Source organism: Plutella xylostella, chromosome 23 (genome assembly GCF_932276165.1).
Source record: "Plutella xylostella chromosome 23, ilPluXylo3.1, whole genome shotgun sequence".
Taxonomy (NCBI): domain Eukaryota; kingdom Metazoa; phylum Arthropoda; class Insecta; order Lepidoptera; family Plutellidae; genus Plutella; species Plutella xylostella.
Window position 1 is genome coordinate 6,412,894 of NC_064003.1, and position 16,722 is coordinate 6,429,615.

The 16,722-nt window shown below is 38.0% G+C and overlaps 1 protein-coding gene across 2 annotated transcripts in view; it reads right to left on the reverse strand.

Moving 5' to 3' along the window:
• Positions 1-273: 273 nt before the first annotated feature.
• The window catches only part of LOC105386978 (organic cation transporter protein), a 40,172-nt gene continuing 23,723 nt past the window's right edge, over positions 274-16,722 (reverse strand). For both annotated transcript variants that reach the window (XM_011557632.3, XM_011557633.3), the window contains exons 2-7: positions 12,455-12,633; positions 9,977-10,311; positions 8,114-8,434; positions 7,388-8,024; positions 6,920-7,047; positions 274-1,017 (exon numbers count right to left, since the gene is read on the reverse strand). In XM_011557632.3, coding sequence (XP_011555934.3) covers positions 954-1,017; positions 6,920-7,047; positions 7,388-8,024; positions 8,114-8,434; positions 9,977-10,311; positions 12,455-12,633 — 1,664 coding nt within the window. In that variant the 3' untranslated portion in view covers positions 274-953. The remainder of the gene's footprint in view (positions 1,018-6,919; positions 7,048-7,387; positions 8,025-8,113; positions 8,435-9,976; positions 10,312-12,454; positions 12,634-16,722) is intronic.

Below are 16,722 nucleotides of genomic sequence, written 5' to 3' on the forward strand. Positions count from 1 at the left end.
TTAGTCGTATAGAACTTTTGTAATGTCCCATAAAAATAAAATTCTTTTGGATAAGTTTGTGGGACCAGCTTATCTTTCGGGCTTGTAGAGTCCTTTTAAACACATTGTATAGTCCTTTTATACGTATATACGACTGTATATAGGTTCTTTATGTACCTGTGTTTTACATATTAATTTCACGTACAAGATTTAGAGCAATATCAAATATGTAAGTACATATTTGATATTGCTCTAATTTGATAATTAAATTTGATAACTCTAAGTAAGTACTTAGAGTTATCAAATTTAAAGAGATGGTTACAACAATCATAGTTTGAAGACATTATCTACAGTAAAAATATTTTAACACTGTCTCTAAACATAAATTAACACAATATTAACTAGTGTCTTAAAAACTACATCACTAGTTTAATTAAATATCAACTTAAAGCTATAAATTCTGGTATCCAGGGCTGATTATCCAATAGTCATATAAAAGTGTTACATAGGAATAAATTGCTTGCTGTTACTTTCTAACAGAATATCGTCTAACTTTATCTGACTACCTAAAGATCAGCCCTTTTAGTAATTAAATCAGATGCAACAATTTTTATGCGTTATTTGATAATGTTAAATCCACATGTACGGTCCATATGCGTAACTATGCGTAGCTTATTTGGTAACACTCGAATGGCGGCTCGACCCAAGTCTTTCTCACTCACATAACATAATTTCATTATCCATACAACGTACACGACACAGTTGTATTATGTCCACAACGGCGAATGTTCGAGGCTTGTCAGATATTATTGCTTCTTTAAAGCTCCTTTAACACTGTCATATATGTACACACACACTGTGACTTTATTGTTACCTTTGGTTCACGGATGGTCCTACAGGGTACACTATTAACAGTTGTATTATGCACCATTGTGTTATTCGTATATCCATGTCCATTATTTTGTTTATGCACTCTACGGGCTTCTTGAGTCGGCTATGACGAACGTTCCGTTTGGAACCACGGTGTTATCGGTAGTCCTGAAAAAATAAAATACCTATAAGGGTTAGAAAATCTCTGCAAATTAGAGAGTCAGCTTATAAGTTGTCGGAGGTAATTTTTGTCTATGGTAGTACCTAGAAATATGTCCAATTGTCCATGACTATCCAGATTTAGGAAATGGTTAAATTCATATCATTGTATATATACAATGATATGAATTTAAATATAAAAAACCGGCCAAGTGCGAGTCGGGCTCGCGCACAAAGGGTTCCGTAGCAGCAAAATTACAGTTAAATCAACCTATCTCAAAAACTATAAGAGATACTTTGATCAAACCAAAAATCGTTGAAAGAGTTAATTAGCATGCATCACCTCTATTTTTTTTAGAATTTTATACCCCGTAGTTATAAAAATAGAGGGGGGGGGACATACTTTTTACGACTTTGAGAGCTGATATCTCAAAAACCGTTCACTTTAAGAAAAATGTTTTTTAGAAAACTTTATATCATTTTAAAAGACCTTTCCATTGATACCCCACACGGGTATGTACATCGAAAAAAAAAATTTCATCCCTCAGTTACATGTATGGGGGGCCCCACCCCCAATTCTTTTTTTTACTATTTAGTGTCATATTTTTGTAGCGGTTCATACAACACATATTCCCATCAAATTTCATCACTGTAGTACTTATAGTTTCCGAGTAAATCGGCTGTGACAGACGGACAGACGGACAGACGGACAGACGGACATGACGAAACTATAAGGGTTCCGTTTTTGCCATTTTGGCTACGGAACCCTAAAAAGAACATTGCTCGCCGTGATAATTAATAAAATTCTGTCATCTAAATTTGAAGTAAGTACCTACCTAGATTAAAATAAATTTCGATCTAGTAACGTAGTACCAGAAACGTAATGTTCGTATAGTTGGAACTAGTTATTATTCTGTGGTATCGTTCGTAGTTAGAGAAGCATTATTATAGTGCCGTAAACTAAGCATGTAGCTATGTTCCAAAATTGAGAAGTTTGAATTAAATGTTGATCTGGCATAAATATGCAGAGATTCGATTATTCCTATTAAAATCAAAGTAAGGAGTATTCTATTCTATTCTATTATATTCTCTGTGGGGGTAACAGTACCTGCACCTGGCTCTCTCGAATGGAACCTTTGTGCATATCCCCAAGGTCTAAACTGCCTTCCTAAGCTTGGACCTTTACCCACCACGCTGGTCCACTGCGGGTTGGTGGGTTCACATATCTAGATGTGCTAAATCTAGATATGCAGGTTTCATCACGATGTTTTCCTTCACCGTAAGAGCGATGGTATACATTGTACTTAAATTCAGAAAAGAACTCATTGGTACATGTCAGCGCCGGGATTCGAACCCGCATCTCTGGCGTGAGAAGCGGGCGCTTACCCGACTGAGCTACCACTGCTCTCAAGTAAGGAGTAAATAAAGTTGAAATTATATCTTTAAAAACATATTATATCTACATAACAGATAAAGCAATAATTTATCAGTTTTGGCCTTTGATTTGCGTCATTTGAACGCGACTGATTGAAATATTTTATCACTTAGTCTTGACTTGACCTATGTAGATACCTAAGTACTAATATAATCTGCGAACTAGTTCAGCCAGCAGCAAATCTCAGCAAAGTGTTATCTATTGTATTAAGAATAAATTAACATAATTTTAATACATTCCAGCTCAAGTGCTACGCTAGAGGGGTGGAGTTTCGTAATTTTCAGGCCCCGCAGCACTGGTTCATTATCGACCTCGATAAACCCGTTTAATGCACGCTCCACCATTCACAGCATATTTTTGTGTATACCATTTTCCAGAACCAATGATATGGGGGACGTTTTCATGACGTTTTGAGTTTGGCAGTTTTAGAGATGTCCGAGAGTAAAATTCTATCGACTTGTACCTATCGATATTTGTACGGGTCAATTTGTATGTGTCAGATTAAACACCGACATTGATGACCAGTTCATCTTGCAAACAATCTATCCGAGCCAAATAGTCACAGTCCTGTAATATAATTCTTTTTGTTCTATCAACCAAACAGCCTTTCTCGGCATTTTGACCAAAATAACAAACAAAATGACAAAAAACAGACCGAAATTTTCCAACAACCATAGGATAATAAAACCATAAATTAAACTTTACTCAATTTATACGAAGGATATCGATGAACTACATGAAGGTAGATTATTAATAAAATATATTAAAATTGTTATTATTCTGAGAGGCAGCATAAGAGAGATATGCACTCTGATTAAAAGGGTGAATTTCCCGCGGCCAAAATTTGCGTGGCATCAATGAAATCGCTACTAAAAAACAAAGTTCTAATTTTCTAATATTTTTTTCCGGTTATGTGGAATAGTAATCTATATGAAGCACTAAATATTTTATCAATAGGATTAATGGATACTTTACAAAAAAATATTAAACCTCCAAATCTTTCATTGCCGTGTTTGTCCCCAGGTCATCTCGTTTTGTATTATTCTTCATTGATGAAAAAATATTGAGTGTTAAGATTTAAACTTAGTTTCATTTGATACATTAATAGTTAAAGTATTGTTACGAAATACATTTATTCAAATAGATAAAGAATATAACGAATGGTAAGTGAAAATTCATGTGTCCCAGAACTACATTTCATCGCCGTGACCTAAACATGATCAAGTATATTGTTTTATCTATGAACTATGGTCCCCCCCTCGGTGCGCTAATCGTTTTTTACAAGTGTCGCCTAACTACTCGACGTGGAAAGAGGTACACAGGTGCCCACGTTTTCGGGCTATAGTGAAAGTTATATTTGTTTTTGGTCACTGGACATTTTTTCTTTCATCGCCGTGGATAGATATAACTTCTATAAAATTAAGTTTGTCTTCTTGAGTAAGCATTCAAAAGAAAGCATTTTGAAAATATTCATCTTATAAAGTGTTTGTTTCTTCGAATAGTTAATACTTTTTTTGTTATTTATATTTAAAGGCTTGATTTTCATCGCCATGCTTTCATTTCCGTGGTTTCCGTTCAAAATTTGCTATGGAAATGAAAAAAAAGTCACGGCAATGAAAAAAATTTCATCGCCATGTCTTGTAAAATAAGATGTATTCATTGCCGTGGCCTGGTTATTAATTTCCGTGGCCAGGTTATTCATTTCCGTGGCCAGGTTATTCATTTCCGTGGCCAGGTTATTCATTTCCGTGACATATGTTTTCATCGCCATGGTATGTATGATTAGGCAAATAAAAATATATTTACCTACCATCTTTTGTAATACAGGTAATACCGATCACTGAAATTACCTACAGGACTTGTCAAATTACCTCTTTTTGCAGTTCGATAAAACGGGCGCGTATCGCGATGTATAAAAACTAAATGTATTATTTATCATTAAAAAACATCACAAAATAAGTATTATAATTAACGTTATGTATGAATAAGATCTGTTTTAGCTCAAGCGGCCGCTTCTCATGCCGGAGATGCGGTTGCAAATCCCGGCGCTGACAAGTACCAATGAGTTCTTACTAAGAACTCAGTGGCCTAAATGCTGCTTGCCAACGTGTAGGCCTCGGTATGAACTTGGGCAAGATGAAAGTCATGTAGAATGTTCACATCAAACGGGAGCCGGTGATTGTTGGTGAGACAACTATATGTCTACCTCAAGCAGACTATTCGGCTAGGCAGAAGCAATTTCGACAAGGAGGCTGAAAAGCGCATCTAACTGGGTTGGGCTGCATTTGGGAATCATCGTCACATATATATGCCTCTCCTCGGCCATTCTTCAAAGCCTGAAGACAAAGGTCTTCAACCAGTGCACTCTGCCAGTGATGACGTACAGTGCAGAGACGTAGACACTGACAGTGGGACTGGTTCACCGATTTAAAGTCACTTAGCGTGCTATAGAGAGAGCTACGCTTGGGGTTTCTCTAATGGATCGTATCAGAAAAGAGGTTATCCGTCACAGGAATAAGGTTACCGACATAGCTGTCAAAATATGCAAGCTTAGGCAGACAGCCAGTAGTAGCTGGAAGCTGGAATTAGGAAGGCCGAGGACCGAGTGTTGTGGCGCTCCTTGGGAGAGACCTATGTCCAGCAGTGGATGATTATAGGCTGATGATGATAAAATACATTTCATATTATTATATCAATTAAAATATACTTTCATTTAGCATAGACCTCATAAAATATTCTATCATATCACGTAATCTGTGTAAAATTACACAACACCATCAAAACACCTAGCACCAAAACCTTAAGATAGGTGCGATGACAAGGAAAGTGAGGAGAACCGGTTAAGTGCACATGCTGCGCCCCACTTCGCTGTTGACGAACATGTGCACCTAACTGCACCTATCTTTAGGTTTTGCTGCTTTTGGTGGTTTGTTCGGTGATTTGTAATTCAGCACAGATCATGTCATATCATAATATATTTTATGAACTTTACATAAAATTAACAGTTCGTATACTGTATAATATTATCATCATCATCATCATCATCATCTCAGCCATAGGACGTCCACTGCTGAACATAGGCCTCCCCCAATGATTTCCACCTTGTCCAATCGGAGGCGGCCCGCATCCAGTGCTTCCCCGCGGACTTGACTATATCGTCCGTCCATCTCGCGGGGGGCCGCCCAACGCTGCGCTTGCCGGTACTTGGTCTCCACTCGAGGACTCTTCTGCTCCACCGACCATCAGTCCTTCGAGAAATGTGTCCGGCCCACTGCCATTTCAGCTTACTGACTCGATAGGCCATGTCGGTTACTTTGGTTCTTCTACGGATCTCTTCATTTCTGATTCGATAACGTAGAGATACGCCGAGCCCTTTCCAAAGCTCGCTGGGTGACTCCGAGCCTATTTAAGAGGCCTAAAGACCACGTCTTGGCATCGTAGGTCATCACTGGCAACAAGTATTATGGGGTTGTAGGTAAGGTATAGGTTATATTATGTTGTGAACGATATTAATGTGACATTAAACATTTCGTTTTTATAAGTCGCAATACGTACCCCATAATACTAATTAAAGAATTCCATACTACATTCTTTATTATTTTATACGTACTGTCGTTCCAATATCTATACAAATATTTCTACCATACATAATCTTGTATAAGTATAAGTTTGCGTTTCCCTCACAGTTTTTTTTTTTATTGCAGTGGATTGATTCTTTCATATCCATAGCACAGTTCTTTCATTGCCGTGGACGTTAGTTTCATTGCCGTGGATGTTTTTTTCATTGCCGTGGACGCTTATTTCATTGCCGTGAACGCATGTGTCATCGCCGTGGCACGAAATTTTTGATCATCTGTATCTCGTTAAGTTTTTAACTTATCTGCTAACCATTAAGTAAGAACACTAACATTAACAAAAACTTTAATAAAAGCGCTTTTTCAATATAAAAAACCTAAAGATAAAAAAGTCCACGGAAATGAAGATTTTTTAGGACTTGTTGAAATCCACCCAAAAACATCATAGTTTGTTTTAAAGCTGTTGATGAGAAAGTAAGTAAGAAATACTATATGTATACCTACTTACTATAATACAATGTAAAAAAATCTAATATTTTATCGATTTCAGAACGTCGACTTTGATGTGTCCCGTCTCTAGTACGTTCCATTTTACCAAAGTGTGTACTCAAGAAATATATATTATCTGTGGTCGTTGTCAATAAAATGACAGATTTTGCAATAGTATTCATGCGTTAAATGGAAAATTTTAAAGTGTCACCCACTTCATTGGTTCTGGAAAATGGTATAATCGCGATATAGTCGCATTTATCAATATCAATAACGTGCCAGTGCTGCGGAGACAGGAGGATTACTTTATCTATACTGACGATTGAACGAGACTGTCGTGCAATCGGCACGTCAGGAAGTGCTCCAAAACTCAGTTTTTTCGTCATACCCCCCAGGTCTCTGGTATACTCACGTCTTGTCGGCGATGACGTCACCGCCGGCTGTGTGGTCCACGGTGTCGGGCAGCAGCAGCACCACGCCGCCGCCCAGCGCGATCAGCACCGCCATCGTCACCATGGGCAGGTGCGCGCTGAACGCCGTCTGGAAGAATTGACCTCACTGTCAGCCAAATGGAGGATTTCATGAGAGGGAAAGAGAGGGTGAATTCGAATTTTGTTTGGACGAATCGAAGGCCTTGGGCAGTGGTTGGATATCATCATCATGAGGTCACACCGGTGAAAGTGTGGAAGAGTGAGTGTCTATTGGGGAAAGCGTATCTAGAATGGGTATAAGTTGACTAAAATAAAACATTACTCTCTTCACTAGTTCAATAATTCATAAGCACATCATAAGAAAGAGAAATGGAGTGGCAAGATTTTTTAATCTTCTTTTAAGTTACTCTGAAAGCTGAATGAAACACTTGTCTAAGGCTGAAACTCACCAAATTCCAAAGATACGGTATAATAATCAAGGCCATCCCCGCTGACACTTGGCTCCCGCCGACGCCCAGGTTCCGGACCACTGTCGGGTACAGCTCCGCCGTGAATATAGGCAGCATCATGTTGGTCATAGCGATGGCGAACTTCCCCACCATCAAGCAACCAATCATCACCCATTTCTCCTTGTAGGCGATGGCGAAGACCTCCGTCGCCAGACACGCCAGCCCACACACCACCATCGTGATGAATATCGGGATTCTTCTCCCAGCTTTTAGGAGAACTGGGATGCTCAACGCAATCGCTGGCACTTCAACCACGGCTAGGATTATCGACGTGGAGTGGACGTTCCAGATGTCGAAGTTCCCAATGTTTAGTACCAGGCCGTAGTATCCAATCGTCATTGCGAACCAAGCGACCGCCAAACAAAACGTCCTCTTCCGTAAGGGCGGCTTGAAGAGCATTACGATTCCTGGATTCTCATTCTGACCAAGAATTTCGGCTTTTTTCAACTCGAGCTGTTTGTCGATGTCGCTGGGAAGAGCTCGACCGTTGAAGTTTGCTGCTCTCTGCAGGATCACTTTGGTTTCTTTTATCCTGCCCATGCTTAGGAGCCAGCGAGGAGACTCTGGTATCACGAACCTAGAATTAAGAATGTAATTTCAAATGAAATTCCTTTTAAGTTATCGCACAAAAAACAGCACTTAAAATCTACAGTAGCAAATACGTACCATAATATCAGCAAGCTGCACCCAGGAATCGACAGCGCCAGCGTGAGGTTTCTCCAGTCGGGCAGCAAGAGCGAGACGAGCGACACGATGATGTAGGCGAGAGGGAGAGGGAAGAAGTTGCACACGCCGGCTATGGTCACCCACTTCCCGCCCACGATCTCCACGGCCAGAACAAAGGCGGCGTAGACTACGGATACTGACACGAAGCCGACGAACAGACGGAGCACTACGTACTGGAAGTACGAGCGAACCATCAGCGAGAGGAGGGCGAGTGTCGTCTGCGCCAGCACCATGAACATTAGGATGCGTTTGCGGCCGAATCTGGAATGGATGGAGAAGTTGATTAGTTGGTAGTGTTGTAAAGAAAAAAGGGGTTCTACCAGAAAAATAAGGTTGGTATTGTGATTATTAGGAATCACAAAAAATGCTCTGAATTAGGTTTTTATTTGAAATAAGGAAATACAACACAATTTTAATATTTTCATTTAGGCTTTTCAACATCCTGAACAACTACAGATGATATCAAATGTGCCTCTTGCGTTTTTATTCACTTTGACTGTAAATAGTTACTAAGTAAGGCAGAATAGCAAAGGTTTAAAAATGCAACACATTGCTACTTTTAATTTATATTCAAGTTCCAATCAAATCAAGTTTGCTTATTATATTTCAGCATAATTAAAACATAAATAATAAGTGCTTAGTATGTATAGCGGTATAATGGACAACATTTCAAAAAACTAAAGCTGCTATAAATCGAAAACCATTTCGAGATTTAGCTTTAAAGGCCACAAAAAAAATGTTTTTGTATTTTTTGGATGTATCATTTTCGAGAAAATCATAAAATAGTAAAAAAGTGCAGATGACGTCATGCATCAGGTGCGATGCATTTTGATGATCAAAGCTTAAATATTTAAAAACAAAGTAACTGTCACTTTCATTTTTGATTGACGTTTACGTTTCATCGTGACGTTGTTGTTTATTTGGGTCATTTTCATTAATTCTGTTCTGACACTTTCTGACAATTTTTTTAATTTATTTTTAAGAGATGACCTCTATATAATATGTCCCAGAGCATGCCACCGCCTACACAGCTGAAAAAATGCTTCTGCTTATTTTTTTACATGATAAGTACCTACTTTCCATCATCGGAAATATCAAGGTCATTTGAAAATGACCCATTTGTTGGTTGGCATGTAAACAAAATTTAAATGTCACTTGTCAGTGTCATTTATGTTTTTTTCGAGACTCAGGCAATAGACAAAAATAAAAATTGAGTCTAATATGTGACGTCACTTCCGGTTTTAAAATAATTAACTTTAAAGTTAAAAATAACATGCAAATATTTATGTATATACAAAATAAAAATATACGGGTCCACTAATTTTCTATAAAGTTTCCGAATAACTAATAAAAATATAGGGTAAAGAAAATGAAATGTTGTCCATTATCTAAATGCATTATTATACATAAGTATTTATCATAGTAACTGATATATATATAATGTGTACGTATCTATTGTGATCGTGACGCGTGGGCTGAAACTTTCAATTAGCTAAACAAGAACGTGCGTATAGGTAAAGGAAAAATCGTGAGGATAAGTTCATAAAACATGCATAATGCACATACGAGTACCTATACAAAATCTGTTCTTCGAATCTGAATTCTGATATTACAGCTAGATATAATATAAGAATGACTACAGATTTTCACATCTAACCTCTATCTGACCGTTAGATAAGGTTATAAATAACAGAAAACGGGCAAAAATGTATGGGACCTGTCTGTAACCACCGACCAATAACGACGAGGCGTATGTCATTAGAATGCTCTTTTCGTGACTATAATTTTCAGATCACAACTTACTTATCCGAGACCCATCCCCCGATGACGCCTCCGAGGCCCACACCTAACAGGAACATGGCCTCGGCCAGGTTCGTGAGCCCCTGCCGCTCGCACACCAGCAGCCACTCCGATATTATTGTGGACGAGATCTCAGACTTATCGAACTCCCAATTAGTGCACTTCATAAACGTGTCTAACACAGGGGCAGTGTTGTTGAAGATAGCTTCTGCGGTTATGCCGTCTGGGAGCTGGCGTATGGTGCATGGGCCGTTCGGCTGGGAGTATTGTTTCCATATGCTGACTGGTACTGAGGAGAGGTTGTTGGGACGGGCGCACCAGTAATCCGATTTTGCTACCTGAAATGAGAAAATAGGAACATATATATACCTACTAGCTCTAATAGGAGCGGGAATTAAAAAAAAAATAGACCGTTTAAATATTATGCTACTAAATACATAATACAATATGTAAGTATATAAGTATTTTATTTTCAGTACTATCTCTTAATCAACCCAATGATTGTGATCTACCAAATCACAAATTATCGAAAGTTAAATGTTTGTATAGTTGTACGAGTACGTTGTACCATACGTGTAATCTTGTCTTGTCGACTTCAGATGTGTAACTGATAAAAATAGCATATTTTATTATTGGGTATTATTATGATAATGGTCACAGTCATGTAATTTTCACAAGGAGAACTTAAACTTTTTCACTCACTGAAAAGGCGATGAGGTACTACTGAACACCTTAACTGTAAACTGTAGAGTACCTAGTGTGATTAAATATGTAAGTCATGCGTGTATTCCTATCGTAATATAGCTAAGTATTCAAAATTATTTAAAAATAGCTGTTCCCGCGAGCTTCGCTTCGCCTTAAAAAGTTTTCCCGTGGGAATTCCGGGATAAAAAGTAGCCTATGTTCTTTCTGAGGGTCTAGATTCTAGACCATATGTATACCAAATTTCATTCAAATCCGTTCAGTAGTTTTGGCGTGAAAGAGTAACAGACAGACAGACACAGTTACTTTCGCATTTATAATATTATATAGTTAGGATTAGGTCGTACGGTGGCCTGCGCCTAAAAGTATACAGGCGGAGTTTTCAAAACAGCGATATCAAGCTCACATGCTGCTCAAGCACATCCATATAAACACCACTGCTACACACATCACACACAACACGTCCCCGGATTTATAACAGATGTAGCTGGTCCCTTCATCATCAGGGATCGCTATTTTAAAAACTCCGCCTGTATACTTTTAGGCGCAGGCCACCGTACATAATTTAAGATAAAAAACCTAAAATAATAGTGCTGTGAACGTGTGTTTTCATGTAAATTTCAGCTAGTAAATTATATTTTAGATCTCGTTTTACGTAAAATGGTCATGAAGCTATTATATATGTCGCAGGCACATTGTAAGATCTCGCCGTTTACATACGGCGTCGTCAGTTTACAAACGCTCGCTGTTTTGTAATTTGCCGAAGGCATATTGATAACTCGTTCAAACGTTCTGATTTCGACGTTAGTTGCATTTTTAGGTTGACCATGATAAAACACAGTTTGAACTTTGAATAAATGGAAAAATCTGACTTTCAAATAAGACTTTTTACTTTTGTTTTCTAAAGTAGGTACCTAAGCAGGTACTACATAAGTTTAAATATTTAATAAAAAGATACATTTAAATAAAAAACGTAGTCATTTATACAGAACAATAAAACTAGGCATTTCCAGATAAAAACAAACACTGGTGCCCGAATGCGCTAAACTTAGGAAAACGAATTACTAAAGAGTTTACTTAAGAATTTATAAAACTCTAAATTAATATCCTGCATGTGTCCTCCGTACACCGGGATCTATGGATAACGTAGTAGTTTTTAGGTGCGGGATAACCTCAAAAACTTTGTCGTTTGTCTACGGCCTTTTTACTGCTCTTGCACTGTAATAAATGACTTTAAAGTCACAATTATTTGGTGAAAATGCTTCTACACTCGTAATATTTGCAGTGTTTTGAGTATTTATTGAGTCACAGAACCACTACTTGATGCCATTTTTGTTGTTGTGATCAACAGCGCCGCGCGTGGTAAGAAACAGAACTAAATTCTTCAATTTGCCGCGGCATTATGTAAACGGCGTATGGATTTTCAATGAAATGTTGGGGAATATTATAAAATGACACGGCAATATACAATTTGCCTTCGGCAAATTACAAAACAGCGAGCGTTTGTAAACTGACGACGCCGTATGTAAACGGCGAGATCTTACAAAATGCCTGCGACATATACACATAGACCAGGTATTGTTCGAAAATAGAGCAAACAATTATTTGAAAAACCACTGAAGCCATTTGACGTCATGAAACTCAAAACATTTTACATGTTAAAACTGAAATAATGACCCGAGTGTAGAAATCTTCGCATAACCCAAATGCGACAAATGACCGACACTTCTTTAGCTCTCACGAAACCCCACCGACGCCGGCCCGCTACCGAATCCTTACCGTGAAATTGCTCATATACATGTGGAAGGTGCACGGGAAGGAGAACAGCGATATGAGGAAGGTGATCAGCAGCTGCCATCTCCCGTAGTCCCCGATGGCCGCCGACACCAAGTCCTGGTCCGCGGGCCGCGCCGGCGCCTTGCGCTCGCGGCTGCCGCTCAACTCTTGGTTTGGGATTACTGGAACACGGGGAAAGGGTTTTGGTTAGTTATTTTTGGTGGTGAGCGATAGAAGTATAGTCGAATTGCTGCATGCTCTTAGGGTCAATTCCGACGTACCACAACCACAACACAGCCACAACCACGCGATGTGGTCGGGCGTATATTTTGTATTGACAATGAATAATCCAATTCACACGTGCCACATTTTTCCGTTGTTATCGACCACCTGTGTAATACGACCACATCGCAACCACAACGCAACCACATCGCAACGGCAACGCCGCCACGCGGCGGCGGCACCGCGGCAACCTGTTCTCCGTATTAACTGCACAAGACGACGTGGTTACCACATCGCAATGACAGCGACAACGCAATCACATCGACATTTTGTCGCTGCCACAACGCAACTGCAAAAAGCCGCTGTCACACTATTCACACGTAACCACAGCTTGACCACATTTTGTCGCTGCGAAATGGTGTGGTTGTGGTACGTGTGAATTGACGCTTATGCTTCTTCGTCGTAACGTGTGAACACTAGATGTGGTCGTGGGTTTTCACCGTGGTGACAGGATTAGCCAATGAGAATAGCGTCAGACGCTGACTGCCCATGCACTTATTTAAAAACCACTATGTCTCTAGTTCTACGTCTCGGCTAAGAAAGAGCTTTTAGAATGAGTATGCATGATGCACTACGTGTACAATCCAGCAGTTTTCCTATTGATCTTTTGATTCATCGTAAATAATTCAAAATGTTTTGCTTCTATCTTCAAGATTGTAATAGTATAATAAATTATAAATCTTATAAGACATTTCTTTCTTTCTTTATTTCCTTAATCAGTTTTTATCACTTGATCTCTGTATTATGATAAATTAGTTTCAAGTATGTAGCTAATCTTACTTTGTATCTTTATGGGCGTAGGTCACGGTAACATTACCAATAAACGTATTCACACTATACTATAGGTATCCTATTCAAGAAATCCCAGCCGATGCGAAAAACTGTATTGTGTTTTAGGTTATACACGGCAACGATGTCATTGGTGCATTATTTATACCTACGAGCTTATCGATGTAGATAAATATTTCGTGCGGCGAGGACTGCAGTATCAAAAGATTAAGTCATCTGGATTCAACACTTGAAGTACCAATTAATTTAGTATGTGCAAGTTTCTTGCCTGTTGCATACAATTAAATTGAAGCAATAAATTACTTGTATCTTGTGTGGTCTAAACAACAGACTCGTATGGTCTAAACCACGTCTAAACACTCTAACTAAACAATGCAAGTATAGTTACTCACATAATTTGCAAATAAGTAAGTCCTTATAAAAAATATTGCTATTAAATATACCATTAGAACGGTCCTCTTGATTGCTTTGTATTTCCATGTTCCGATCACTCATCGTTTTTTAAAGGTTATTAGGTTATTATTCAGAACCACTATTTTCTTTTGTAATGTCTGTTGAATCCACGCTAGCCTTGTTAATAACAATTAAGATTTTGAGTAAACGACTCCTCTTACTGATTAGTGAGTAGAAACTAGTTAATAAATTATTTTTTGTGCTTATAACCTATTCACTTTATTTCTCATTTCTCAACAATGTCCATATTTTCATATCTCTTTCATAAAATATTCTAGTCTATGCATATTGTGTGACATTTGTATTATGCCATAGCTAACTTGAATCATCCTTTTTCTAGTGTTTATATTGTAAATACTTATTACTTCCATGGTTTATACAGACACAATGAGACACAAGAAGATGTATAATGTAAGGTTGTATGAAACTTTTCTGAACGCAGTAGGGTCCCCATTCGGCACCGTCGCGTGCGCCGTACCACGTGCTCTAACTACGAGCCGGCAATTAACTATAAAAGGTACAGACAAACAAGTGCAGTGTCTACAAATTGCAGTTTTATTGGGAAAAACAACCTACAGTATTTTTGTGAGATAACATGATTGACATTTTCTGTGGGTTTGGTATATATTGTACTAGCTGTTCCCGCGAGCTTCGCTTCGCCTTAACAAGTTTTCCCGTGGGAATTCCGGAATAAAAAGTAGTCTATGTTCTATCTCAGGGTCTAGATCATATGTATACCAAATTTCATTCAAATCCGTTTAGTAGTTTTGGCTTGAAAGAGTAACAGACAGACAGACAGACACAGTTACTAGTGCGCGGGCGTGGCGGGGCATACTCTAGAGGAGGTTTCCTGGCTGAAAACTATTATCGGGATTTGTTTAGTCCATGCGCCATGTAGGTATGTCAGGCCTACCATATCCGGCAGATAATAAACATTTTCACACCTGCTACTGTACCATATTATGACTATGAGGTAGGCAAAGGACACTAACGCAAAGTGGATGCCACTTTGCGTTAGTGTTCTATTACTCGAAATCTGAATAGTGAAATGGCCTTTTGTCGTTTGTATGGCAATTTAGAAGGGTAGACATCGAACACTGAAAGACCTACACTCAATGAAATTAATCACAGCGCTTTTTTAGTTTTAATGCTATTTTTAAAATCTGTACAAAAGAATACCTAACGGTCTTTTCGCCTGATGTCTTTATTCTGTTAAAGTAATTAGGTATATTCGGAGTTCACTGACTGTTCACGTTTTACTGAACCCATGTGCATCGTACGCCTTGGCAATGATCTTTATTGTTATGCATGAAACATGGCTCTACTACGTAGGTAGATACTCCATACTCAGGCTAGTACATTGATTGAAAGATTTGATGGATGGATATAGTCACGCCTTTGGAAGGTAGGTAATCAAGATAGTGGCATGGAATCGTCATCAAAATAAAAAGGCAATGTTCGGTTAATTATTTTCTTTGAGATCACTAACACCTTTTTATACCTTATTTCTTACATAAATTCAAAAAGTTTACCTGTTCAGACCAAGTACCTACATATGTATACTTCATTAGCTAGAATTAGAATAACTATAACCCACATTTACTATTTCATGGAATAAAATATATTCAAAGAAATCATATAAATTTTAATTTATTATTTGCGGTCTCTTATTCACTAGAAGGCATCTCTGTTTCCTAGAAAAATGCAAACATTGAATCGTCCCTCTTTTATTATGAAACATGACTCCTTTTTGTTTATCTGTAAAATTGCTGTAGCTATTTATGTATGTTTTGAATAAATATAGTCGCTATACCACAGACATAAGTCTTAATCTAGGCAGACCGATGCTTGTCACATTTCAGGCCAAGGCTGAAACTGAATATCGATTACAGGATCGCGATTTGCATGGTTCACTTAGCTCGTAATAGCTACATGCATTATTGACCTCTAATGCTCTCATAATCCTCAAATTTCCTTTGTAAAGGGTGGAATTTTATCTGTCGACTTCCCCTAGTAAGTAAGTACATGACATACTGATCCACTTCATGAGATGAAGCCTGAAATAACTGTTTTATTTTAACAACGATTCTTATACATACCGAACCAAGTTACGTTAAATTATAGTTATGTGCGATACGTTTTTTTCTTGTACAGATAAAATCTATTTGTTACAACTAAGTAGTTTAATTTAATTATTCACTTACATTTACGGAGTGTGTGTTACTATTGTCAACCTCTGCCTACCCGAGTAGATTGCTTTAATTTATCTAATTAAGTCACCTTTATCATGCACACAAAGAGTTAAATGCTAATTATGTTCTTCCTTTAGGTGCAGTTTCACATACGTTCACGTCGGTAAACAAACATACATTATATACCTGTGAGATCATTGATAATGTTCAAATTTACCGTTGCATTATATTAGAGCTGAATTACTAATAGCTCAATTAAATGTACGATAAAGTTGTGAATGTGCAACAACAATATTCGTGTGAACTTAAATTATTTTGCGAAATCGCACTGCGGGCGGCAAACGCCTGACTTTGACCCAGTTCTAGTAAGTTTTTCACACTGATTCTGTTGCAATTTTCTTATTTTTTTCCAATATACGTAAAAACGAATAGTTAAATTTATTCTGAGATATCGATGTTTTTGTTGGCTACACTGTTTATCTGCATTATCTTCACGCCCACTTAACTATTCAACATGGAAATCGGCGAAAATCTTCAATCAATTTCCTATTTGAA